This window comes from Synchiropus splendidus, chromosome 2 (genome assembly GCF_027744825.2).
Source record: "Synchiropus splendidus isolate RoL2022-P1 chromosome 2, RoL_Sspl_1.0, whole genome shotgun sequence".
NCBI classification, from domain to species: domain Eukaryota; kingdom Metazoa; phylum Chordata; class Actinopteri; order Syngnathiformes; family Callionymidae; genus Synchiropus; species Synchiropus splendidus.
The window spans coordinates 17,506,208-17,532,533 of record NC_071335.1 but is presented as its reverse complement, the minus strand read 5'-3'; the positions used below and the strand labels follow the sequence as shown (position 1 = coordinate 17,532,533).

General features: G+C 42.3%; 3 protein-coding genes across 8 annotated transcripts; 1 reads left to right on the top strand and 2 right to left on the bottom strand.

Moving 5' to 3' along the window:
* Positions 1-309: 309 nt before the first annotated feature.
* LOC128753476 (transmembrane channel-like protein 7) lies at positions 310-6,671 on the bottom strand. The gene is made up of 16 exons (XM_053855211.1): positions 6,398-6,671; positions 5,536-5,797; positions 5,305-5,453; positions 5,088-5,243; positions 4,130-4,215; positions 3,904-4,049; positions 3,690-3,837; positions 3,413-3,595; positions 3,176-3,321; positions 2,796-2,910; positions 2,614-2,711; positions 2,364-2,547; positions 1,364-1,494; positions 1,136-1,291; positions 984-1,062; positions 310-902 (listed from the first exon to the last, which is right to left on the bottom strand). Exons 1-16 carry the CDS (start codon positions 6,411-6,413, stop codon positions 705-707), a joined length of 2,253 nt encoding a protein of 750 aa, XP_053711186.1. The 5' UTR covers positions 6,414-6,671; the 3' UTR covers positions 310-704.
* LOC128753475 (transmembrane channel-like protein 5) lies at positions 5,257-16,839 on the top strand. Of its 4 annotated transcripts, none has more exons than XM_053855210.1 (23): positions 5,257-5,783; positions 5,885-5,930; positions 7,056-7,191; positions 7,515-7,640; positions 8,116-8,342; positions 8,419-8,496; positions 9,101-9,217; positions 9,282-9,384; positions 9,744-9,819; positions 9,889-10,149; positions 10,292-10,434; positions 10,547-10,691; positions 11,660-11,812; positions 12,037-12,203; positions 12,375-12,450; positions 12,513-12,610; positions 12,684-12,779; positions 13,559-13,634; positions 13,978-14,111; positions 14,946-15,119; positions 15,669-15,747; positions 15,855-15,944; positions 16,005-16,838. In XM_053855210.1, the coding sequence occupies exons 4-23, from the start codon at positions 7,570-7,572 to the stop codon at positions 16,452-16,454; spliced, it is 2,814 nt and encodes a 937-aa protein (XP_053711185.1). In that variant the 5' UTR covers positions 5,257-5,783; positions 5,885-5,930; positions 7,056-7,191; positions 7,515-7,569; the 3' UTR covers positions 16,455-16,838. The 4 variants fall into 4 exon arrangements, with proteins under 4 accessions (XP_053711185.1, XP_053711182.1, XP_053711184.1 ...); XM_053855207.1 differs by having other exon boundaries at positions 9,098-9,217; XM_053855209.1 differs by having other exon boundaries at positions 7,056-7,640; positions 9,098-9,217; positions 16,005-16,839.
* On the bottom strand, positions 16,221-25,310 carry LOC128753477 (germ cell-specific gene 1-like protein). 3 transcript variants are annotated; one of them, XM_053855214.1, is made up of 6 exons: positions 25,122-25,306; positions 24,869-25,054; positions 21,779-21,826; positions 21,403-21,555; positions 20,678-20,789; positions 16,221-18,782 (listed from the first exon to the last, which is right to left on the bottom strand). In XM_053855214.1, the coding sequence occupies exons 1-6, from the start codon at positions 25,138-25,140 to the stop codon at positions 18,488-18,490; spliced, it is 813 nt and encodes a 270-aa protein (XP_053711189.1). In that variant the 5' UTR covers positions 25,141-25,306; the 3' UTR covers positions 16,221-18,487. The 3 variants fall into 3 exon arrangements, with proteins under 3 accessions (XP_053711189.1, XP_053711188.1, XP_053711187.1); XM_053855213.1 differs by having other exon boundaries at positions 20,634-20,789; positions 24,869-25,310; XM_053855212.1 differs by having other exon boundaries at positions 24,869-25,310.
* Between the last annotated feature and the right edge of the window lie 1,016 nt (positions 25,311-26,326).

The following is a 26,326-nucleotide window of genomic DNA, read 5'->3' as shown; positions in this document are numbered from 1 at the left end:
AGCAGAGATGAAATTCTGTGGTTCCCTAAAAACCCATCAACAGTAATTCAGTGTTGTGAGGTTGTTATTAAAAAAAAAAAAAAAGTTAAATAAAAAGATGAGCGCAGTGAGATTCATTTAGAAGACCAATGAACTTCAAAGACTTTTCCTCTAGAGCACTCAGGACGACAGCCATGGTCAGGAATGGATATGGTTAAAAGGCTTAGGTTTAAAGAATGGAGTTTGAAGAACAATGCCTTTTACTCTTCACTGGATCAATTAAAGAAGTGAGAAACTAGAGGGAGCTCAGACTAATCAATAAAGGAGAACTTTTAAATTACACAGCCAACAAGAGAATTTATTTTTCTTTTCAGAACAACAGAATACGAAAACATTAAGTATATTACATAAAGCATGATCCATCCCCTGAACCTATTTAGTCATAGACAGTAATAGAAGTTAAAAACCCATAGGAAACACGAGAGCGGACAACTGAAAAAAAAAAGGCATTTAAAGTGCATATATGTCAGAAAGTACAGTACAGTGTGGATAAAAGAGTAAGTCCTTCTCAGAAGGAAATAATGATAGCCATTGAAAGTAAACGTTTTGGTCCTTAAACCCTGCAACAACACTATCAGTGATTGTCTAAAAAGTAATGGAATCTGTCGTAATTTTTCTGCAGCCTTCTTGTCCAAACCAGTGTCAGTTCTTCGGTGTGAAACGCGTCAGACGTGAGTGGAGGAGTCTGGCGGTGGGTGAGCAAGGAACACTGAATCATCAGTGAAGTTGTTGGCGAAGCTGGTGTGGTAGCTGGGGCTGCTTCTGCTGGTGCGGACCTGAGGCTTGAAACCAGGGGACCGGACCGGTGACAACCGCTGAGCTTGGCACAACTTCTGGATCAGGAAATGCTTGTCCTTGCCCTCCTAGATATGAAAATAAACAGACAGAGGAGACCATTATTGATGGAATTGGGCAGAAGGATTGAGGGACACATGCCAACAAACCATCGCTAGTTGTTCTCTCAGTTGGTTTATAACTTTCTTGTGAGCACCAGCCAGGGCTATCATGTAGAACATGGCTAAACTGTGGGGAGCAGGGATGGAGATCAGACCATTACCTTTGCTCTTGTTAAGACTTGCAAAACAGCCAGCTTTACCAAGTGACAACAAAGAGGGACACCGCAAAAGCCTCCGAGGAGAGTGCATAGAGGAAACCCTGGACTCCACTGGGTAACTCTTCAATGGTCCTTGGCAGAACCTCCCACGAGGTCGTGTAGTTAACAAAAGGTCCGCAGGCCTGAGAGCAGTTGATTCTGTTTGAAAACAAAAGTCAGCAAACATGTGTCTTGCTTCAAACCAACAGTAAGGCAAGAGTTGTCACTTACTGTGCGATGCTGACTATAACCGGCACGCTGGCGAGAATCAGGCCGATCAGCAGCACTCCCAGGAAGAAGAAGTTGGAGCTGGAGGCCCTGAAAGGACGAGTGGCTGGACGACAGTTGTTCACCAGTGAAACCTGGAGCACAAGAATAGAAATCACTTCAGGGGCTGCTGGTTTGTTGTGGTGTCAGGGTTTGAAGTGAAGGATGAAGTGAAAGCAATTGGAAAACATCAACCGTGACACTGTAGAGCCTCAAAAAACATAATGGAAACTATAGAGTACAATTTCAGTGGCATATTTTTCTTCCTAACATTATTGCAGAGCTCTCACTCATGATGTTTTAACATTATGACTAGGGTTGGGATTCGATTAAAAAACAATTAATCTAGTTTATTCGTTTTTATATCACCTTATTTAAACTAAAGCTCTTTTAATGTCTTGAAAATATTTGCATAAGAATTTCATTGAGAGTAGTGGAAACCTTGGCCATTGTGTAGCGAAAAAAATCCCTGAACAAAAGCAAACAGATGCTTTTGTTTGCTTTTGTTCAGGGATTCCTCCATGTTTGTTGTTGTTGTTATCATCCGAGTTGCCATGTGTCTTGTGCATCAGTGGGCCAGGAATTCCTGCACTTATAAAGGTTCCCTGTTGTCTGGAGAGCAAACTGTTAATTTATTTTTATTTTGTTAATGATAACATAAACACTGACGCATAACTATCAATTTTATCCAAGCCGTAACCCATGTTTGCAATTCAAGGTCATGACTCAGGAGGTCCACGGTTGGGAGATATTTCCGTCGTTTTTATATATACAAATCACACCTTAGTATACGACGCAGGACCAGTGAAATTTTGAAAAAATAACTGTGTCTAATAATCCTGAAAATATGTTATCAATTACGCTCATGAAACAGAAACACAACTGGATGTGTTGTGTGCAACAACATTATGAAGTACGGTGCAGCACTGTGCAGGAAAACATGCAAGTGAATGGTCACGTTCACCTTTTTGATGTAGAAGACAAAGAAGTACTTGATGGTGCAGATAGCTGGCAGCATTGGTGAGTAGAAGGTGCCTATCCAGCAGATGGTCTGACCGTAGACGATCTCGAGAACATTCTGAGGAATGGCAAACTCCTGCTGACCCCACCACTTGGCCAGGCCACAGTCGCAGTACTTCACTATCAACCTGAGGAATCAACATTTCCGCTGCGTCATCCTCCGCCGTGAGACATGACGTGATCTTGACACTCACTTGCGCGGAAATTCCACAAATATGGTCGTGGCGACGACGATGATGAAATCAAAGATGGTGAGTTTGTACATTTCCTGGCCGACGCGTGTTTCCCAACACTGGAGAGGAGAAGACAGAGGGCTTCTGGTGATGACGCAGGTCACAACCACTGCTGCAGCTGAGTCAGTTGTAGTGCCACTTACTGAGTAGAGCAGGTGGTTGTAGCCACAGACGCACGGCTCTGTTTTGCATTTGGTGATCTGAGACCAGAGAGACAAGAGCAACACCGCAATACTGCTCAGTCGCATGAAGACACACCTGGGAAAATGGATGGAAGAAACAAGAACAAATGACTATTATAACAAACGTTTTCACCATCCATCCATCCATTTTAGAGGCTTCCAGGGACTTAATATTCGTCCGTTTCCCACAAGATCAAATGTGAGCGAGTAAGTTACATATTAAAGTCAATGTGTCTCCTCATTCAAAGGTGACACTTCATGAAAACAGTTGAGCAGGAGTCATCTGAATTGTAATAAACCACAGTTAAAAAAAGAAAAAAACATTCATGAGTACATCTTACCTGATCAGAGTGAAACGGATCTCGAAGACGGGCGAGTAGTCTTCGTAGTTGATGATAACAGAGACGAACAGAGGTGTGACAAAGTTGGCCAGCGTGATCACAATCGACGGCAGATATTCGCAGATGAGGTCAACAATGAAATTCACCTGAGGACAAAGAAAAGATGCAGAGATTTGTGCTCATAGTGGTCATCGATACAACTTTAAAATGGAAAACTGAGAGCAGGTTGTTTTCTACCTTGGCATTTTTCAGCTGAGCTTCCTGGGAGAAGATAGTGGCCAAATAGATGGCGTAAAAACATCCAGCCAAGAGGCCGATGACAAAAATATTAAGGAAGAATCGGATCAGGTAAATGCGACACTTCTCTTTGCGAGTGCGATCTGCAATCTTCTGCTTGATCCTTTCCTCCTCCAAATCCGTCTAGGGATGACAAAGCCACAGGAAGCGCACTCAAGTTAAACATGCAGAGTGAGTTCAAATCACATCTCTAAAATGCTGCATTTGTCCCACTGACCCGGAGCTCGTAGAGGAGGCTACTTCTCTTCAGCCGGGCAGCGTTCGGGTTGGTGATGCAGAAGTCCCAGCCAGCAAAGATCTTGTTGCAAAAGCTCTGAAAGCGGTCTTCATCCTGGATTAAGTTGCGTTTAAATCCGGAGGCAGACCTTGAATTGAGTGTTTTTAATCAACGAGTGTTCAAATGACCACTTTTATGAACTTCATTTCAATACCTTTTGACAATCCAGAAGAGACTGAGGAACAGATATGCTACCGTCACCAGCAGGTAGGCCAGTGGTAAGTTGTAGGACATGTTTGGGAAGTGGACTTTGTGAGCCCTATAGTAGCCATAAAATAAATATGTCTGCTCCAAAAAGCCCTGTAGATAAACAAAGGGAAAGTGGGTGTGAGACTCAAACGTTCAATGATGAAGATGTGGTTAATTCGAAAGGTACATACTCCACCAGAGAGAAGATCTGTGATGTGTTCATGAAAGAGGACAAGACCTCGACGAGCGCTGCCTGAGTACACGCTACAAATGCCACCTGAGAACAAAAGATTTAAAAAGCTTTGTAAAGGCATCACATACTGGTTTCACATCTGCTAAATATTCAGACTGCATTTTTGCTTTATTGTTAACTGAATCATCAGCATGTGCATGGTGTTGGTTGTCTGGACTGGTGACCTGACCAGGGTGTCCCCTGCCTCTCACCCCAAGTAGCAGGAACAGGCTTCAAGCCCCTAGTCCACTTTTAGTATCTTAAATTCCTTATAGAAAATAATATTTGTGAGTGAAATTAAAACATTTTCAGTAGTCTTTCATAGACACAAATCCATTTCCAGAAGAATGTTTAATAATGTAGGTTTGAAAACGTACACACATATTTTGAAACAGAGAGCCCTGGTGTCTTGCACCAAAAAGGTTTTTAGGAATGTCCTCTTTAATTGAAAATGTAACTAGATTTTTTGTTATCTTTACGTGGGTGAGCATTGGAAAGAAATTCACAATACATCACCGATCATGACATTCGGCTCATTGATGACACAATAGTGTCACGGTTCAATAATATTACAAAACAATGCCTTACACAGAAGAGGATGAAGGAATGAAATGCTTTTAACTACTGAGAGCACAAAAATGATTTGTTCCAAATCGGCTAAAATAAAAACAAATTAATTAAAAAAAAGAAAGACGAAATATGGATATTATACTAGAGGTCAATGTATAACTATATATTGATTATTTTTTCACATATCTAATATTTTTTGGGGAAACCTATACACTGGCTGCTGTGCTCATACTGCTGTGTTATGGCTTCACAGATTAGGAAACTTCAAGTTCAACTTATAATGGAATCTGTCTTTGAAGGAGCCGGCCCCAAGATAGGATTGAAATTGAGTGGATTGTAGATCTCACCATCATTTATGTTATATGTGATGTTCCCCGAAGCATGGGGGGCGATGATGATGGGCAGCATGACAAAGCCAAACATCAAAGTGAAGATGATCAAATTAAGCATGACCAGGAAACGCAGGAATGAAAAATAAGACAGAATTCCCGTTCCAAACATCCCTGTAGAAACAAAAAGCATCGTCAGTTCAAAGCAAAAATGAAGAAACCTGCTGGTTCAGACCTTCAATGAGATGGATATCTCCTCTCCAGAGCTCGATCGAGCTCACCCACTCCTGAGCATCATCCTTGAGTCTTCGGAGATACCTGCGAGAGTTCCTTCTCCACTGTCTCCAACTGCTTAGCTCTTTAGCTTCTTCCTGACGCTGTGTCCTACAGACAGTAAGAGATCTCTAAATATCCCTTTCGAAAATGAAAACCACCAACATTTCAGAATCAGCAAAGCGTTTCCTACTTGTTCCTCCTTTTCTGAGCCATGGTCTTGGCAAGTTCCCTGATCGGACGCTCGCCGTCCATCGGTTTCTCGGCATGTCTGTTTGTGAAGGTGCTCACAGTCCATTTGCCACTACCGTGGGAGCTTAGCCGAGCCCTGGAGCTGCTTCTTCTCTTCGAGGCACCTGATGATGACTTCCTACGGTACAGCAGAGACTGGTAGCTGGGCAGCTGGTCCAGCAGCGGGTTACTGGTGACCCTTCCGCTACGGTCAGTGTAGAACACTACAAAGCATGTATGAAAAATTAAAGCACATTGTCATTGCATTCTAAGGTTAATCAATTCTTTTTTTTTTCCACGTCAATTTACAGAATATAAATAAATAAATATGGAGACACAGGACAACAAGGAAAAATGGTATGCTAACTAATATTATATTGTAGAAAAATAGAGCAACTTTATTTGTTTATCCGAAGTTGTTGTCGTTTTATCAGATACACCACAACTTAAAATTGGACCTTTAAACATGTTTTAATTCCAAGAAACTACTCCTCGTCATGAATTAAATGAAAAAAAAGAACCTATTAAAATTGAAGTTTTGGAGCTCAAGTTTGTCTTTGGACAAAAGACGCAACATCTACACTCATAAGGAGCACTTCCATGTAACACTGCAGAAATGTTTTACGTTGTTATGCTGGTGGAATAATCGCTCATCACGTCAGTTTTGTCGTGAATTGTCAGGTGTGGCAACAAAAAAGTCGCGATGTATAAGTTTGTGTTAGCATTAGCCGGATAGCAGCGGTCTGCGGGTTGTCAACCGTCTACCATTGAATTCTCTTCAGAGACTAAGCAATGCCGGGGATATTGAATAAACTCGGGCTCACCTGAGTCGACCTCCATTATTTCCGTTCCGTCAGCAACGACACCTTTGTATGTTTTGTTCTGTAAAGACAGTTTGCGAAATAGTTGCGCTGCTGCCAGTTGTCAGGAAAGGGCGCACCGCACTTCCTGTTTGAGGAGCGAGTCCCGTCGTTTTTCACGCATTCTTTCAGTCGTTCTCGAAGTGAAGTGAAATATTACGTCGCTTTTATAAAGAGTTTATTACAGGGAGGGAGTTGTCACACTGTTCAAAATTGTGATGGATTAATTTCTACTGCGGTCATTTAATTTTGTTTTGCATAAAAACATCACATGAAAACATCATTCCAGTGAAATAATAATAATAATAATAATCATTATTATTATATACAATCAGAATATTATGGTAGTGGTAGTAGTAGGACTAGTATTGTAAATATTAGTTGTATTATTTCATGCCATTTCATGCATATGCCAAGTCATTTCCAGCGTTGATAGAATATTACAATTATAACACAATATTGCTTGCATTGAAAAAAAAAAAATAATTGTTGAATTGAAGAGCCTGACTCACCTTAAAGTAAATAATGATAAGTAAACACATAAAAATTGGATTCGCATTTCTAAATGGCCTACATTATTATCAGTTTTACTGACAAGTGGACTTTTACCTCTGTGACTTAGGCACGTTCACTTCCTGGTAACGGGCAGTTTCTCATCTGACCTGAGTGATGGTTGAGCTCCGACTGACTCTGGAGAAGGGACAGTAGCTCTTGAATAGTTCTTTGACTACTCGCTTTTTCTCTTTCTTTTTCTCCAGGTAAGAAGGCATCCAATTCTTCAGTCTATTTGAATTTTATCATATCAGTTATCTGATTTATACAAGCATATTTATGTGTCATTGTAGCTGAAGTAGATGATCGTATCTTATTTTGTGGGTCGTGTGGTAGAAACCAAATACACATCAGGAATTATTGATGAATAAGATGGGGGCACCAGGTAGAATTACCTATTGAAGACAACATGGGTCAGAGCACAACACACAACGTTGAATTTGTCAACAATTTGTCTTCAGTTTTAGGTTGCTACTGATGTTGGGAGTGTTGAGAAACATTGACCATCAACTGTTTTTGCTATGAACAGCTGCGAACAGTTGCCAGGATCTCCATAGAAATAATTGACACGACTGAAGACGCTCATGTCAAGATACAGCAACGGAGGGGTTTTTAATCCAGCCTACCATGACAGCGAAACTTTGGAGCTTGACAGGTCAGTGCAGTACTGTTATTCAACTGGCTCTGCTGTGAAAGATACTTGAATTATCTCGCAGTTCTGAGAAGTTGGGATGTGACCGAATTATAGCACAGTCATTGTAGAGGAAGGATGTTGCACACTGCAAAACTATAACACAAAAACAGTAATAATAATAGTGTTGTTATTATTATTGTTTTTGTGTTGTTATTAATAATGATTTTCTATTTGACTGTCGATAAATTATGCAAATGTATTCAAAGCTTGTCAGTTTGGATGAAAATTTCAACAAGAGTTAGACTGAAATGAGTCATTTTCTTCTTCAAATCTCTGTGGGAACAGCTGTGTATTGAAGCTGGATTGAGGGCTAGTTGATCCACTGTACATTTCAATACCTCAAAGTATGCCAACCTTCAACACAGCTGCACAGCTTGTTTTCCTTCTCCTCCTCTCAGTCTGAGGCCGTGGTTAATAAGCTTTGTGGGCTCTCCAGGTCCAACAGAGGACGGCATCACACGAACCCATATGCTGGAGAAGATCCAGCCAGGTGGAATCATGGTGCCGCAGCTCATCACTACCCGACTGGTCAAAGCACCAACGATGGGTCAGCTCGGGTCCCGTGGGGTGGATGGCAAGAGGAGAGCTGGCGGGGCAGGGAGAGCATCCCCATGGGGCTCCTCTCTACACGCCCCGAGAGCCCGGGATTTCAGCATGACTTCAGTGAGACAACGTCAACTTTGGGATTTCACAAGCAGGAACACTCCAGCATACATGTGTCTCTCCCATCGCTCCTCAGGCCACAGCACATTCCAGATCAACTCCAGCAGCCAGTATGATGGATTCTCATCCACTCGACTTCCTTTGGCATCGACAGGTAATGACTTTATTGCAGTAACCTGGGGTTTCCTTCAGTCATTTGAAATCTGAAATGCTGCACCAGAGTTTTTTTTTTTTTGACCAAGGTGACCTGGTTTTATGGATCAAATATTGCCGCTAGCAAACATTGTAAATTGTGCGGGAAACAACCAGTAAGTTCACTTAATATGGAAGGAGTCACTGATTAACAAAGAACACATTGAAGATAAGACACTTTAAAGAGACAAGATGGCTGTTTTGTGGATTGTTTTCATTACTTGTTATGATCCTGATTCAAACAGCAACACATGGTTTGACAACTTCGGAATCAGATTCTGAATTTGCTTTTCAGATTGTTCCAAATGAGTTTGAAATAGTTTAGTGAAATGAATGTCTAAATATTATGGAAAATATGGAACAAATGTGGGAATGTTGTAGTCTTTGGCCTATCAGAATTGGGGTGCTACTGTATGCGACAAGCAAGGTCCTTGTTGTTGTTGTTGTTGTTGCGGATGCGGAGCTGAGATGAGTGACAGGATGAATCTCAGAACAGGTTTGGTTGCATACAGTGAAGGGCAGGCGGAAGGTTTAATAACTTATTCAGCTTCTTAATGCACCAGCAGGACACATGACGATGAGATGGCGGGGCGCTGGAATGCGAAGGATGGGCATGTTTCCTGACGCAGATCCTGCTCACGCGGCGTTCACAGAGGAAGCCATCAGAAGCGAGATGGAAAACGGTAACAAGGTTAGAGTGACTTCTGTAACGGCAGCTGATAAAAGACTGTTGTGTCATTGCGACAGAGGAGCAGGACCTGGTTAAAGAACTTGTCGGCCTGTCAACAAGCGAGAGAGTCAGTGCCATTCGGAACCTCCCCATGACCTTCGAGGAGAAGAAACACATACGGTGGGTTTCGGCTGAGAGTTCTTCCTCTTCGTCGCCCTAGTTAAATATTGTTGAGAGCAATAAAGAGAGAGGGAGTATGTGGTGATGCAATCTGTCACCTGTGTAGCGTCCAGGGGTGGGCAATTCAATTTCATATATATATATATATATATATATATATATATATATAAAACATAACTAAAAAAAACATGTAAATATAAGAAATAAATTCACTTTTTTAGTATGTTAAATAGCTTTTCATTAGCTATCGATTTCTTTGGTTGTTGAGCACTGATCTCATGGGGCCACATTGTGGCCCCCGTGCCACGCTTTTCCCACCTCTGGTCTAGACCATGTCGAACGTCTCTTCCTTTAAACAGGCACCAGGTGTTGGCTTTCAAGTCCTCCAAGCGGGAATTCACGTGTTTCTCTGACTGCACAGAAAACATATCACTAGTAAGCCTCCTCCCCCTCCTTCACCTCATATTAATGTCCCGTCTAAAACCTCACGTTTGGTCCCTGCAGTCTCTCCGCAGGTGTGATTACTCTCTGAGGTCAGCCAGACAGAGCATGGAGCTGTGGCAGGGAACGTTTAAGGAAATCGGAGGCCGATTTGGGACAAGCGTCCTCTCCTACTTCCTTTTCCTCAAGTGGTTGCTGTTGCTCAACATTATCTCCTTCCTGGTCAACTTTGGCTTCATCACCATCCCACTGCTTGTTTATGATCACACGCCCAATGTACCTTCAAACCTCAACTTCAGAGGACTGGAGATCCTCACTGGAGCTGTAAGAGAAGTTCTCAATCCAAGACCTTTGTGTCATCAACAAAATAACTCCCACTGAGGAATAGATTTCAAAGATTTTTTTAGGATTTTCACCCTAACTTTCAGACTTTTACTGCATGAAAATCTTGTGATCGTATTGGCAGGGTTACTTCAACTACACCGTGATGTACTACGGTGGCTACAGCAATGAAACACTTTCTGGTACGGTGGAATACGACATGCAGCTGGCTTATTTTTTCACCATCTGTGTGTACATGGTGCTGTGTGGGATCACGCTCATCTACAGGTCAGTTTGCTTAGGAATTAATACAGGCAGACATTGTGCTCATATTAATAGTAATAATAATAAAAACAACACATTATAATAATAATCAGTATTGTGTTGTTTTTCCAAAAAGCATGGCGAGCTCTTTCAAGACGAACTACGTTCTAGTGGGCACCGTTTCAAACAGCGCCTGGCAGCTTCTGTGCAGCTGGGATTTCAGCTTGACCAATGAGAGAGCAGTAAGACTGCGGAGGAGCAACCTTCGTGTCCAGCTAAAGGTGAGTCTTTTTCAGTCATCAAATATATTGAAAGGATTTCATTTAGATAGTTGCACCTTGCTGAATTACTTTCACCAGCGACGCAAACAGCGTCTGAACAAGAGGATACACGACCTAACAGATACACGGTATGGAAGGTATTTAAAGCTGCAGATACAATTCCAGATTATTGTCAGCTGAGCGTGTTTTTCAACTTCTGACATTCCTTTCAATCTACTGGTCCTGTTCACATGCCCCGTCCTGAGGTTTACAACTTGGTGACCTCAGGATCCCGCTCCAAATCTTTTTACTAGGGGAGATCGATTCTGACTGTGGATGTTAGCAGTCAAATCTGAAGCCAAACGGGTGAGGATCAGCTTGTTTAAATCGGAAGCCACGATTCCGATGTCGAGTCCTGTCCTAGAGGTGGCATCCTTCACCAGGTGTTAAAGTATCTTGGGGTCGCAGAAGAGGGAAGGATGGAGGGAAGGAATTGAGAGATCTTCAGACTGTATCATTCTGTGACGCTGAAAACAGAGCTAAGCTAGAAGGACAAGATCTCAATGAGGTGAGGAATTCCCTCAGATGATGGAGGAGGCTACTGGGGAGAGGAAAGTCTGGGCATCTTTGCTTCTGCTGCTGTGCCCTTCAAGAAGCTAAAGACAATGGATGGATGGAAAATCTTTTAGAGTAGGCTTATTACAGTATATAGCATATACTGTAATAATGACTGCCGTGAGAGACGAGTCACCTTAATGTGATGGGAAAACTATGAAATATATATACATATACATATATGTGGTTGGACTGTAATGAGTTCCTGGTCCACTGATCCCATTGACACTTGGCAGCTAGGATGGTAACAACAACAACAAACATGGAGGAATCCCTGAACAAAAGCAAATAAAAGCATCTGTTTGCTTTTGTTCAGGGATGTTTTTCACTACAATATATATATTAAAAAATAATGTCGTCCTCCATCCCCTCAGGAATCTTTGTCAGAAAAAGCCCAGCGGAATCAGTTGACCAACAAAGAGAAGCTCAAACACTACGGGATTCATCTGGGCTCGTGGCTCCTCTCCACGGGTCTGGCGGTGGGCTGCGCTGCCAGTGTCTACTTCCTGTGCCAATTTGAAGGCGGGGTGAGCAGACGTTCCAGTACTCCTCTAAACAACCTTTTGTTTGAATGTGTTGCAGTAATGCTGTACGTCACATTTCTGCATACCACGTGTTGGTATCTTTATGGTGGAGTCGATAAATGCTGTTACGTATCTACTTCTTTTATGTTCCAGTAACTATATAACTATATATGGCCCTTATCTTTACGCTTTATATGACTGCATTTTCATTATTCATTAATTTTCAGCGGACCACTGACGACGAAAACTGGACCCTGATTCAGGAGGCAGAGACTCTTCTTGTTCCCTTTGTGGTGTCACTGATCAACCTGGTCATCCCACTCTTCTACTCCCTCTTCAACAAGTTCGAGTGCTACTCCAGCCAGAGGCGTCAGATCTACGCCCTGGTGCTCAGGTATGACGATGACTCAATCTTTTTTTTATGCATCGCTTGAGCGTTCTAGAGCCAGGGTCTAAAATTCAAGACTTCAGTTCTCCACTGACGTCTCACAGACCCACAGTTGATGCACACCTTTCTAATCTATAAGCCATAAGTCATAAAACTAACCCTTTACTCCTGGTCCAGGAACGTCATACTCAAGATGTTCGTCCTGGGCATTCTATGCCACTATTGGATGCATGTGGTTGCACAGAATTTCTCAGTAAGTTTGCTTGCGCCATTCTCATGACCAGCTGAGACTGATCCTTGTTTCTCACTCCACAGTGTTGGGAGTCCATGGTGGGACAAGCTTTGTACCGTCTGGTCATATTCGACTTTTTGTTTCTAATGTTGGGCTCCTTCTTTGGAGAGTTTCTCAGCAAGTGAGTCACAAACACTCATTGCCATGAACTTGCCTGTAGCCATGAACTCATATTCAACGTTTATACACTGCAGTGTGATCGGGACCAGAGTCTTCCCTCGTCTGGGGGTTCCCGAATTTGACGTGGCGAGAAACGTTCTAGAGCTCACCTATTCCCAAACTCTTGCCTGGTAAGATAATCCACTCAGATATGGATAGCAATAGGCTTTTGGTATCTAGTAGAATCCAGCCTAGAAAAAAAGTTTGCATATCGGGATTGCCCCACCTGGGGAAGCTTCTTAAGTCCAGCCTGGTCTGGAAATTCTTTTTTTTATTTCCGACGCTTCGATGCTTAGCTGTGGACCATTTCAGGGATCATTCAAAGATGATGAAACATCACCGCGTCATCTCCAAAAAGCAAAGATCAGAGGAGCAGCAGACCGAAAACCCTTGCTGTAACAAGTTATTCGGACCCATTGCAGTATTGTGAAACGAAAATATTATTATTCAATAATGGAATGCTTTGTCTATGAAATTTGAAAATAAGTAACAGCTTCACAAATCCGTCAAAAGATTTGTGGATCCAGAAGTCAGTCTGGACAAACACCAAAATTTAAGCATCAATGTGTTCCTTCCTCGACGTGTTTACTTCCTGTATATATCGGTCAGTAGTTTCTTGTGGACCACTTTTCCAAGATCAGGAAATACTCTTTAAAAAATTACAGCTTTATTGGTCTACGTTTTCATGGAAATAATAAAAATAATTGACTTTACAAAATCTGCAAAATAAAAACGTAACAAAAATGATTTGTAAAAACTTCAAAGTAATTTTTTTAATATGTTACATTATTCAAAAACAAAGTCACAATTTATTTACTCTGAAAATAACTTGATATTCCTACTGCATTTGTATACGTGAATATTCAGATCAGAAACGTCATTATTGACATTCCTGTAATTGTTTTTCCAGGATTGGAATTTATTTCTCTCCACTGCTTCCTGCCATCCAGATCCTTAAGTACTTCCTCCTGTTCTACCTGAAGAAGGTAAAAGGTCACTCAGCCCTGGTCAGAGTTCTGTTTGACAGTAAACCATCGATCCATTGTGTGGACACAGCGCCATCAGCAGATACAAAGCTACCAGTGTGTGACCTCGCCTCATTCTCTCGGCTCGGGTTCCCTTATTTGTGCTGCTGGCTCAATAATTAAAATCCATTCATCACACTGACCCGGGGCTTTCTTTAGTCTTATGGAAAATACAGGAGCAGGATTATGTGCTGAGCTCTTCGGTTGCATCGCAGCAGGCACGACCTGTCACTCACAGAGAAATGAATTCATTGAATGAATGAATGGATTTATCAAGTTGCTTGTGTCCATACGTTGTGTGCAGGTCAGTCTGACACGCAACTGTCAACCTCCGCGGCGTTCAGGCAGGGCAGCTCAGATGAAGACCATCTTCATCGCCCTGCTCTTCTTCCCTTTCTTTGTGGGAGCACTGTCTGTGGTGGGCTACACTTCCTGGAGGTGAGACGGAGACACTGCACGTACGAGCGCCTCACAACTGTCACGCATTGTCAGACTCAGGTTTGATACCACTTACTTGTAGGCTACTTGTCATAGGAGACCCCTCATAGTATGATATGATAGGAGCTCTGTACTTTGACAGTAGGAAAAAATGGAAATTTAAAAGTTTAATAATAAGAAATAAACAATGAGTGAAAATATAGGGGAAATAAACTGAAATAAAATGTACACATGTCTAAATTAAACGTTAAAATCGTTTAATTTTTTCACATTTATTCCCAAATTTCTATCCTTCCACACACTAAAGAGACAGGAGTGCCATAATTCATATACCTGTATATATATATTTATATATCTTAATGTATTTCTGTTGCTATTAGTCATTAGAATCATGAACTCTAGGAGCAACAGCGCCATCTGTTGACATAAAATTGAATAAGTGTTTTGAATCAAAATAAACTTCACTTATTAAGTGTAATTTTTTTTATGCGCATGACATACATACAATAGGTATTTCAGCTCCGAGTAGCATTAGGAATAGTATTAAATAATCCTACTTAATACTTAATAATTTATTGGAAACACACCTCCTTGTGGGATCATTTTTCTCTGTGAGACATTTTTTTCCAGTCCCCAGGAGGTCAAGCCTTAATGTGAGGATGAAGACTTTAAGATAACTGGGTCATGATACTTCGATTTAAGTTTGGTTGAGAGTGCTGGTTAAGGTTAGCCGATTGTTTTGGATGGTTAGGTTTATGGGGAGAGGCTGCGGTTGTTGGTCACTGAAGAGTGTGACCTCTGATGGAAACTTCCTTTCCACACCTTTCCTCGCAGTTTGATCCCGTCCCAACAGTGCGGTCCGTTCCGTGGCCTCAACAACACCTTCAGCGTGGTGGGTCACTGGATCGACGATCTGGAGGGCGTTATTGAGTCGGAGTGGGTGGTGTGGATTTACAAGAACGTCATCAAAAGCGAAATCTTCTATTTCCTGTGTACACTCATTATATTGTAAGTGGCCGGTCTCCTCAATTATGTTTCTTTTTCTTTATTTTTTTTTTATATTTTTAGGGCAACATTTTAAAAATACACCACTTCTTGAACATTTTTTTTTTAAACTTTACAACTATATTCAGTATTCAGTATTCAGAGTTATGTAATGGTACTAGCATGTCGTAACTTTCTCTTTCCTTCCTGTGACTAATTTCACATGATGTTCCAAAATATTTTGTTTATTTTTATCATATTACAAAGCTTCCGTCATTTTATTTTCATCTCATATTTAACTACTCACCATCCCTTGGGCTGAAAATCTGACGTCCAAAACATCAACAAAATTCTGATGACAAAGCAAAAAAAAAAAAAAAAAAGCATTTTTAATAGCAAATATGATGTTGATGGCGCAGCAATGCTCGGCTGAAATTCCCAAAGCTATAAAAGCAAAATCACAAAAGGGCTCAAGTTGCATAATTGGGTGGAAGAAAATCCGCTTGCATCATTGTTATATCTGTGTTTACGTGTTTCCCTGGCTGTGTTTCCTGTCATGTTCTCTTCCCCCAGGGTGGTCATTTATATCTTCTGGCAGGTCACTCAGGGCCGTAAGCAGCTTATCAGCCTCCTGAGACAACAGATTGTTAACGTGAGTGTGGATAAATACCCCACGTGTGTTATTTTATGCTTATTTAAGCCCCGGTGGATTCTAATGTTGGAACACATCTGCTTTTGTATTTCTCATTTTGGACTCAGGAGGGGAAGGACAAGTCGTTCTTACTGGAGAAGTTGAGAAACATGCAACAATCTCAACCAGACCCCAAGCCCAAACAGAAGAAACAGAGGGTCGGTTGCTCTCAAATCCTTAATCTGAATGGTGAACGCTCATGTTTCCTCTCACTTCAGCATCATAAACGTCAAGACGATCCCTCATCGAGCGGACAGTCGAACTCCAACGCTGTGGTCCAAGGTTTATTTGCCCGCCAACAGCTCGAGGAAGAGGAGAGGAGCAGCCACGGAGGCGTGCCGGTTCCTTCAGACCTGAGCCCATCCAGTGCCCTGGCACAAGCCTTGGCAGCCAGACAGAGAGCCACGAGCCAAAACCAGTTTGCAGATCCTGAGATGGCTTTGGGTTCAGCAGGGTACACAGTCACGCAGGTCAGACACAGAGAGGAGGACGTCTCTGGATCCTCGGTGTCCAGCGTGATGATGCAGGTGATGCAGGCCAGGCAGAGAGTGGAGGAAGAGGACGGGATGCAGTGGGTGTCTGACCCGGCCCACACAAGCTCCAGCGCTCTCATACAGGCCATGCTCGCCCGGCAGCAGGCCCAGAACGAGTTCGATGATGGATATTAAACTGGCTGGAATGTGAAAACACAAACTTCCATACAACGCCACCTTGTTTCCTCCATATTTTTTGGACCTAAAATTGTGTCTTATAACAGCCGTCTGGTCATTTGATGTGTTTTGATTCATTCAACTGTGTTTATTTATGAACTTGGTAAGTGAGACTTTCGTGGCAATTTAGGGATCAGGACCACTGAAGCCATCTTTTTGGAAGGTCTCCAGGACGCCTCCGAGAATCTTTGTGTCATACGTGGCCTGGGAGCTGCTCCGTTTGGATGGATACCTCAATGAAACAGCACTCAAAAAAAGGAAGATAACGTTGAAAAACATTGCAGTGGAAAATGTGCCAACATGTGTGTCATGCAAGACTGTCATGTTTTCTTTCCTTCTTATTAAAAACGCTGTTATGTAATTCACTCTCACGACAGTCCGTTTCTCATGAGGGATTAGACAGTCCCTAAAGCAGAAGCACTGCCCTCCTCTGGTGAAAACATACACCTCATTTTTAATGCCTGACTTTTTTTATGTTTAATAATTCCTACATATGTCTCAGTTTGTTTGGTGTTATGATACTGTGGATACATATATTTATTCAACCTCATAAACGCTTCATTCAATACATTGAATTATTTCTGAGAAAATAAATAGATACTTGGGCGGATATATTTATGTGGATAAACATTGCTGAAGTAAAGTTGTCAGTTTTCAGTAAATTATTTTTCCCTCCACAACTTCTCCTACTTATAAATCACCTCAGCTCACCCTGGTCCAGCCTCTTGCACTATCCCACTCTTATGCTATCGCAATCTAGAATCCAATTTTGGATTTCCTCCGCTTCCTCTGATGCTCTCTCCCCCGGCATATTGGGATGATGACGTCATCAGGGGCTGCTTCTGCCAGTCTGACCCACAAACCTTTTTGCATTAGCTCGTAACTTCAGCTCACATCTTCCTCATGAGTAAAGCCTTCACCTCTTCCTGAAACTATTGCCAACCATCTCCTGGCCGCCATCCTTTCCTTCCTAAGAACGGCCATCACCACCAACGTTACACACCTTTTTATTTGTGTGTACTTTCACTGTCATTCTGGTTTGTTTGGAGACTGAATAATAACACCTCAGGTCAGGCGACTAAGAGAGTGAAGACAGGGTTGAAGGAGCCAAGATGACTGGCTTCACGGTAACATCATTAAAGATGGTGGCACTTGAGGATCTTCCACAAACAATCTCTTTTATACAGCAAAAAAGATGGGCCAGAATGAAGGATTCAAGCACAGCCAGCATCAGTGCCAAGTGCCTGTGTGTTAAGAACACTCCAGAGAGAAACCGTCTCTGAGCGTTCAGCCTGGAACTAAACCAATAAATTCTGAATTTAAAGAGTTCATGGACTTGAAAGTAAAATGTACTGAAAGAAGAGAGCGTGGTAAATTGTTGTCATGAGGCGAGAGAGACACCAAAACCTGAGAGTATAAAATAAATCCAAATGATAATGAAGCTTAACTAGATTTTAAAGTTTTTAATGTTGCTACGACAACAGAAATTTGCAGGATGCCGGAGTTTGTTCTCGGGAAGAAAAACAACAAGATTTTCTGCAAAAACTTTCCACCTTCTCCAAACCTCCATTAACTTTCATTAAATTAATGCTGCAGGCTTAAGATCAGTTTCCTCTTAAGGCAGTTGGCTGTTTCCTTTCTCACAAGTCGGGTTAGCGCTTCAGTGCCAGAGCAAAATATTTTGGTTTTTGTCTCGAATTGTTTAAGTGCCAGTCTTCGTTGGTTCATTGGTTCAATCCGGCTGCTGTCAGACCCTTACATCTTAAAAAGCATATGGTTGACAATATTCAGATTTATTTTCACATTTTAAACAGTTGAAATCAATCTTCTCTCCGCTGATGTTGTGTAAACTGAAGTAAGGCAGCGTTTAAGTTCTCACATGGCTCAAACATTGTGCCCTGACGTTACATCTTAAGTTAAACTCCCACCAGTTTGGATGGGGAACTACTCTAACATTTGTCCCAGAGAGGAGAGTGAACAAACAGCCTCTCTCAGCATTGCTCCTCCCCCAAAGACTCACGAATGTCATTTAAGTCCATGGAGTCGCCTGGTATCGGAGTCCTCCTTCCGCTTTTCAGGGACTGACTGGAATAGACCTCCACCGCTTTAGAAATGGAGTGCACCGAATGGTCCCTGAAGTATCCGAAAGCCTCGCGGGCACGCTCCTCTCGGATGCTTTGCTCAAAAGTCTTGCGTTTGTGCCGGAATTCAATGACAGTCTTGGTGTAGGAGTTGAGGGTGGTGACCGATGCGCCCATGCAGCAGGTGAAGGAAGCCCAGGCCATGCTGAGGATGGACCGAAAGTTCAGGTGAGTCCTTGAAATGCATGTATCTGTATTCATTGTGAGGATTTTCATTTGTCACCTAAGGGGCCTTCTCATGTGACACCCCACACACAGGTACACATCAGCTCAGACAAATCTTTGGCATGTTGAAACTATCAAGCTGAGCAACACCTTCCCTGCAAACTTTTCTTTTAGGACAGACAATGAGTCTTGCAAGAGAAAGAGGACCACAAAGGATTATTCCAACAAATAGTTGCAGGAAGATTCTAAAATCCCTTTCATTTCAACATAATTGCAGTTTGTCTATCTTTCCATCCATCCCTATAGCCATCCATCCATCCATGCATCCATTCCATTCAACCATCTATCATTCATGTATCCATCTATTAAGCTATCCCTCATCCATCCTTCATCCATCTATCTATCCATCATCTGTCATTTATATAGTTATCATCCATCCATCCATCCATCATCCAGAGTCCCGCAGAACTCTTCTCCGAGTCTTAGATGGCAATAGACGTATCCCCAGGCTAAACTAAAGACCAAACTCTGGGACTGCCCCAGGGCCACCACCCAGCTAGATGTGCACAGAGTCCCTCATTCAGGAGGCGTCCTAAAAACGTGTCAGTGCTACCTCCACTTCCCAGGTGACACAGCTTCTCACCTTATCGCTTATGGAGAGCCACAGCCACAGAGAAAACCCAGTTACCTGCAGTCAGCCTCAACCCAATGTTTGTGACCATAGATGAGAGAAGGAACGCAGATCAACCCATACATTTGGTTTGTGGCTCAGCTCTTTCTACAAAACCACAGATGTATTATTAATATATTATTATACATTTGCCAGGAATTGTTTTAGAAGTCAGTTCATGTCACTGAAAGATATCATTCCTGCATTTTTTCAGTCTTGGAGCCTTGAGGGTTTGGTTGCATTTATTTTAAGGTGGTCAAAACAAGAGTGCTTGGAAACATACAAAGCTTTCCTTGGGAGTCACTTAGCTTGGTTTATTGATGTCTAAGAGCCAACACTTTGAACATCAACAGGACACAAGTGCATCCTGGGAGTCGCAGGTGGCCTGTGTTTGGTTCAATGACAATGATGACGGCAATGTAATTTTATTGCCATCAATATTCATGACCATATTAATTCATATTTGTTCAGTTTTGCCACCACTAAGATGTGTAAGATGTTTATTACATGTGTTTTGTGCTTAATATGTAATTACATTTTGTACTTTTAGCAAGTGAGTCTTCAAAAAATTTTGTGAAAAATAAAATAAAATAATCATAGTTAGTTGCTCTGATCTACCGGTAAATGAAAGCCATTGCTTTTATGCATATTTCAGAACAGTGAGATGAAGATTTAAAAGAGGAGGGAGGAAGGTTAAAGTGAGTCAAATCCACACAGCCTCAAGAGACGGTCGACACCCTTTAGCCTTGTTTGAACGACCTGTGACATTTGATTCCCTTGTTTCCATTACAAAAAACTGACCATGAATTGACTACAATAAAGTACTTTTTGACACTTCTTTGCTCAAATTTGTGCCACTTGTCTTTGAGCGTCTAGTGAGGTCAGAAAATCTAATCATCCTCTCGTGTTCTCGCCGCGTCACCAACGCACCCAAAAGGTCAAGAAATGTTTAACCTGGGAGATGAATTTTCCATGTTCTGCGCATATTGTAAGAATGAAATATTATCCGGTTATGCAATCCCAATCACGCCTGTATTGAGGATTTGAACATTAAAGCCTAATCCTGCCTGACATGAAAGCTTTGGCTTTTTTCATTAGTGGGACGGTGACGCTGGACCGAGGTGAGAGGAACACCGCACAAGCTGTGTGGACATGAATCACCATGATCCAGGAAATCGCTTCTGATAGCTGATACGATGACGCACCAGAAGGACCAGCCGTAGTCCCAGTTGTACGGCCTCCAGTCAGGCGGACCCAGACTGACGGTGACCTGGAAGACCTGCGTGTACATCACATGAGCCACCATGCCGAGGAGACCTGCAAAACAGAAGCCTGGAAACTTAGCAACTACTGACTAGTTCGAGCAACAGGAAAATGCCATTTATATATTCTATTGTAATGCACCTTCCGAAACAAACTGAAATAAAGGACAAATATTCGATCAGGCTCTTGATCCACTGGAGAAGATAAATATGAATACATACGACTGAAATACCATGATCCCACTGGGACCTCTGATAATCTGAATGACTAGAAGTTGCTCTCTGACCTGTAATTCACATAACATACCTGACCCGTAACCCTATTCCAAATCCATCTGCTCATACATGGGGTCATCACAGCCTGCTGTACTTCTACTACTGGCTTATATGCATGGATGATAACTACGACTCAGTGGGTGGATGATGTTACGGCAAAACAAATTTAATAAAAGACATTCATTCAGTTCTCTATGTTTTTCAGCAGTGGGAGGAAACCAGAGTGAGAGGAGAAATTGTTTTCACCGGGAATCAAACCGGCAACCTCACAAGTTCGATTTACTCTCTGCCACTATCATGATGTTTGAAATCTAAAATACAAGTCTACTACAAAGTACAAACAACAAACTGCAACTCATTATTAGGTTGGGAGCTGGTCCGGCCAAACACACCTGAGAGGACAGTGAACACCGCGGCGAAGGCATTGAGCTTGAGTCCATCGATGACGTTGCTGGAGTGGACCAGCTCCAGACACATGAGGCTGAAGCCCACCACCAGGAGAACGATGTAGAGCATCTCTGACACCAGCGAGAGCCACAGCATCCCTGCACACATGAATGCTTCCTGGTTAGTTTGTGCCCATAAAGCAACTCATAAAGCAGCGCATCAATTTTCCACACTATTCCACCATCAGCACAGACTACTCCAAAGATTTGCTGTGGCTGTTTTGTTTTGTTCACACCTGGATACCTTACATATGGAGAGCTAGTAACTGAGAATGAGAAATGATGTGGTTTTGGATTCATTGTTATACCATGATTTACACACCTTTCTCTGAAGCTGGCGCCAAATCGATGAAGCTTCTGCATCTCTCACCTGGGAAAAAAAAACATCAAAATGAAAAATCAAACAATGTATATACACTTCACAGAAATGCATGGCCAAATAGTGAGAATTATTAATTTCATAAAGTACACTATACTTTTGTAGTTAATTATTCAACATTACAGCATCATAGTCAAACTTTTTTTATTCTTCTTATTGTCAATGCTAATGCTAATAATCGGGTTAGCATGGGGGCGGAACTTGAAAACACAGTCAAAGTTGCTGGAAGTGGCACTTATTTAGCTGGAAATATAAACGTCAACAGAGGGCGGTTTAGACCTGTTTTAGGAGTAAACCTTTCTCCGAGCACACACTGTATCTCTGTGTTAGCGATATGCAGGGTTAGCGCTTGAGCTCATATTTTCCCTCCAGGTTTTGAGTTTGATGTACATGGTTATGAGTAACACAGTTATGTATTTACAGTTATGACTGATGTCCCATTGATTTCACAATAAAAGTGAAGGTAGGAAACATAATGGTGTAGCCAACTCCAGGAGGGGGCGCTCCGATTGACCAAGGCAGAGCGTGATTCTGAATCCGACCAAACAATATCTGAAGCTCGAGCCAGGTGGTCACTCATTGTTGTGAGACGCAAAACATATTTATCGACGTTTCCTGGACCAGACAGGATAGTAACCCTCTGGCCTCTGCACGCACTCAGGAATTCCCAGCATTCCCGTTTCTAAATCCGAACGAACAGGATGTCAAATCTGAAACATTTGACCTGAGGAGGCAGCTTTTTTTGGACCCCGGACATGAAAATCAACAGATGGTCTCAGCAATATCGCGCAACATCTGGTTTAATCCCATTGAATGAGGTACTTTTTACAGAAGCTCAATCCCTCGGCTACATATTTCTCCTCGGATGTCAAACCCGCGCTGGCGTCTTGTGGAATTGTGTACGTTGGCTATTGCACTCCGGGGTGTTGCAGATCGATATTGCCCTGCTCTGGGGTCCAGCCGGGTGCAGCCACTGGTTTGTTGTAAGCGAAGCGTGTTAATAAGGTGGAGCATGGCAACAGCTGCTTTGAGGAAAAACTCATCAAGGCTGCTGTTGCGTAATCCTTATTAACACAAGCTGCCTGCATCACTTGATGAGAACGGCGTGTGCGAGCAATTTCTTCAGCTGTAATCTCAATGACATTTCTATTCTCCATCAGCACAACATTCTATATCGTCTTATAGGAATAAATAGCAGCTGGCATGATCCACATTCCACCGCCAAAATAATACACCCATCTACGTCGACACTGTCCCGGCAGCAACAGTGACCTTGACCTGACCCCGCGGAATTGAGCGTCTCCATTAAGTCTCGGGCTTGACTTGGACCCCCTCTTGACCTCAGGGCACTAAAGCGCCACCCTGGATGGATTCCTTCCTCATGCACGTTTGTGATCTGACAAATCTCCGCGGCTGTTTTCATTCCTCTTAAGCTGTGAAGCAATCACGCACTGACACGGTCCGGTCCAGGGCTGAGATGTCCCGACCTGATCCTGGCAGTTTCATTATTTTAGACAACTTTTCAAACACTCTGAGCGCTACAGTCAAATACAATAGAACACGTTCAGCTGCAGGATCAGAACACATGGATGAAAAGCAACCGGTCTGTATCTTCTACTGCACTGCACATTATATGTACTGCATAGTGGGAAAGTAATGCCTGGTATATAAGTGTAGAGACGTGCACAACTGATGACTTTAAAGGGTCAATTCATCAACAGGAATTTAGATCTTGAGACCAGAGCTGGTGTCTCTACTAACAAACATGTAAAGCAATAGATCATGACAGATTAGTATTTATTTTAGGGATTCAAGTACCATAGAATGTTGTCCTTAATGCTGACATTGATACACACTATTTGAATTACTGCATTTCAAATAAATGTACAATATTTGACATTCATATTTTATATTGTTTGGATTTTTAAGGATGCAATATAGTTATTTGTTAACAGTTACATACATACATATGTACTGTATATATATAAATATATATATATATATAATCTGCTCACATAAATGGGATGAGGCTGTCGTCAAACTGTATATACACAACAATAACGCATTTCTGTGTGACTGTTAAAAAGCATCACATCTTCATGTCAACAGTAATCTAACTCACGTCCGTTTTACTCTTCCTTGTTGCATGTGATGGGAGTTTGCTGCAGCGTATTGCAAAAAGCTTAACTGCGACTTCCAGTATTAGAGTCGACTGGTGAAGATTAATGATCCCAAAATATTTCCTTTTGCCTGGCCAATGCCGAGAAATGGGTCATCGCAGGACTCCAGTGGACTTTTGGATTCTTCAAGTTGCAGTCAGATACGATGGCTTGTTCTTGAATTATGAGTATGTTTCATAATCCTTTTTCATTTTATTTTTGTGTATCATTTATTTTTGGAGTGGAGTGGAGAATTAATTTTTTTTTTGCCTCTTCTTGTTCATTTTTCTGTAAATTGGTTCAAGTTTTCATTTGATTAATTTATAAAAAGAAGAATTGTTTTTTTGGCATGTTATGCTCTGAATGATTTTTTTTTCTTCTCTGAAACATCACAATGAAAAAAAAAAAATCCCTCAAACGCTGAAAAGAAAACAGTATGCACAAATAATTTATAATTATATTTAATATATGAATTGAAATATTTCACCCATTTGTATAATGTATGGTTAGTCCATGAAGTATTCTCTTCTTTTTCAGAACAGAAATTGAAAAAATTTAATCATATTTTTGTCCTGTAAACGCACCGAAAATCACACAAAACATTCCATTTTATCTGCCTTTTTTTCGTTTTAAATTGATTTATTTCAGTTACTTCAATTATTTTGCGGTAGTTAGCAAAAGCTGATTAGAAAATACAGATAATATTTATGCCTATGAATTTAAATGGAATTATTTTCACAGATCTTTTCTCCCACGGTCCATAAGTTTTTGTATCATGACCCAAAATGTGACTGAGGACCAGAGGTTTGTTGACATAGCTAAAACAATAAATAAAGAAGAAAAAAAAAGTAATAGCTCAAAAGGTCCGTCTCACTTTCATCGTGGATGTTTTCCTCACAGGAGAACCAGATCCCCGTGTGGAACTGTCTGAAGAGGAAGCGGTCGTCCCCGGTCTCCCAGCTGTAGACCACCTTGTTGGGGTCCGTCTCGTTGACCCCGTAGTCGATGCACTGATGCGTCCTCAGCTTGCTGCATTTTGGTTTGGGGACCCTCTGCGTACCTACACACCAGTAGGTGGTGATGAACGCGGTGACGGAAAATATCAGAGCGAAGAAGTTCAAACCCACCGACAGGAGGGTCCTGCATCGGCGGGATGTGTTCATGGTCCGCGGAAAAGAAGAACGAAAAAGTTCATCAGAAGTCAAGTCCCAAACGCATCAGGTGGAAGGAAGTGTTCCATTTGGCGCAGCGCGCTCTCCAAAACCGTCCACTGAGGCGCATCATCATCTCAGCGCGGACACATCTGTCTGCCAACGCGTCACATTTGCATCATTAGAGCCTTTTGACACGCAGGCACGGGAGGGTGCAGCCCAGCGCCTGTCACGTTGTCTGAGGATTTGACGCTGCTGGCACCAAGTGTCTTGTGACGCACGGGATGATTCCGCTCGTGAGACGAGGGCGATGCTGCCACTACGGTGACCGAGGCCAGTGCGCGTCTGATCGGACGCGTTAGGTTGTCAAAAACACACGCACACGAACTGACACGCGCACGCAACGCACCTTCTGATGGTCACGGTCATTTTTAGTACATCGACATTTATGTGGTCGACTGTAGTAATACCGTTTTCTATATCAATTCTATTTTGCTAAAAGAAATAAAAACAGACTGACAGTTAAAAATAGGCTCGATACCTGTGTGTTTTTAACTCTGGGAGGAAACTGGAGTGCCTAGAGAGGCAAGCCTCACAAGCACGGGGAACACGGAGAAGTCGTTGTGTGATGGTTTGGTTAATAATAATAATAATAATAATAATAATAATAGTAATTATTATTATTATTATTATTATTATTGTTGTTGTTGTTGTTATTATTATAATATTCTGTCCAGGTCAGTGGAGAGTTCTTGCCCCAAGTGGTGGAGTTTAAGTATCTCGGGGTCTTGTTCTCGAGTGAGGGAAAAGGGGAGTGTGAGATTGATAGACGGGTTGGTGCTGTATCGGACCGTCGTGGTGAAGAGGGAGCTGAGTCACAAGACGAAGCTCTCGATTTACTGATCGATCTACGTTCCCATCCTCACCTATGGTCACGAGCTTTGGGTGATGACCGAAAGGATGAGATCGCGGATACAAGCGGCTGAGATGAGTTTCCTCCGCAGGGTGGCTGGGCGCACCCTTAGAGATGAGGTGAGGAGTTCGGTCATCCAGGAGGAGCTCGGGGTGGAGCCGCTGCTCCTCCACACAGAGAGGAACCAGCCTAGGTGGCTCGGGCATCTGATCCGGATGCCCCCTGGACGCCTCCCTGGGGAGGTGTTCCGGGCATGTCCTACCGGGAG

Coding starts and splice junctions, on each gene's coding strand:
- LOC128753476 (XM_053855211.1), bottom strand. Junction 2,911..3,175: donor ATCCGTTTCACTCTGATCAG/GTAAGATGTACT, acceptor CCATTTTCCCAG/GTGTGTCTTCATGCGACTGA. Junction 1,292..1,363: donor GTTATAGTCAGCATCGCACA/GTAAGTGACAAC, acceptor GTTTTCAAACAG/AATCAACTGCTCTCAGGCCT.
- LOC128753475 (XM_053855209.1), top strand. CDS start 7,570: ATGTCAAGATACAGCAACGGAGGGGTTTTTAATCCAGCCTACCATGAC. Junction 8,343..8,418: donor GGGATTTCAGCATGACTTCA/GTGAGACAACGT, acceptor ATCGCTCCTCAG/GCCACAGCACATTCCAGATC. Junction 12,611..12,683: donor TTTGGAGAGTTTCTCAGCAA/GTGAGTCACAAA, acceptor TATACACTGCAG/TGTGATCGGGACCAGAGTCT.
- LOC128753477 (XM_053855212.1), bottom strand. CDS start 25,157: ATGAACACATCCCGCCGATGCAGGACCCTCCTGTCGGTGGGTTTGAAC. Junction 21,827..24,868: donor GGAAAACATCCACGATGAAA/GTGAGACGGACC, acceptor TTTTTTTCCCAG/GTGAGAGATGCAGAAGCTTC. Junction 18,783..20,677: donor GACTACGGCTGGTCCTTCTG/GTGCGTCATCGT, acceptor GTCCATCCTCAG/CATGGCCTGGGCTTCCTTCA.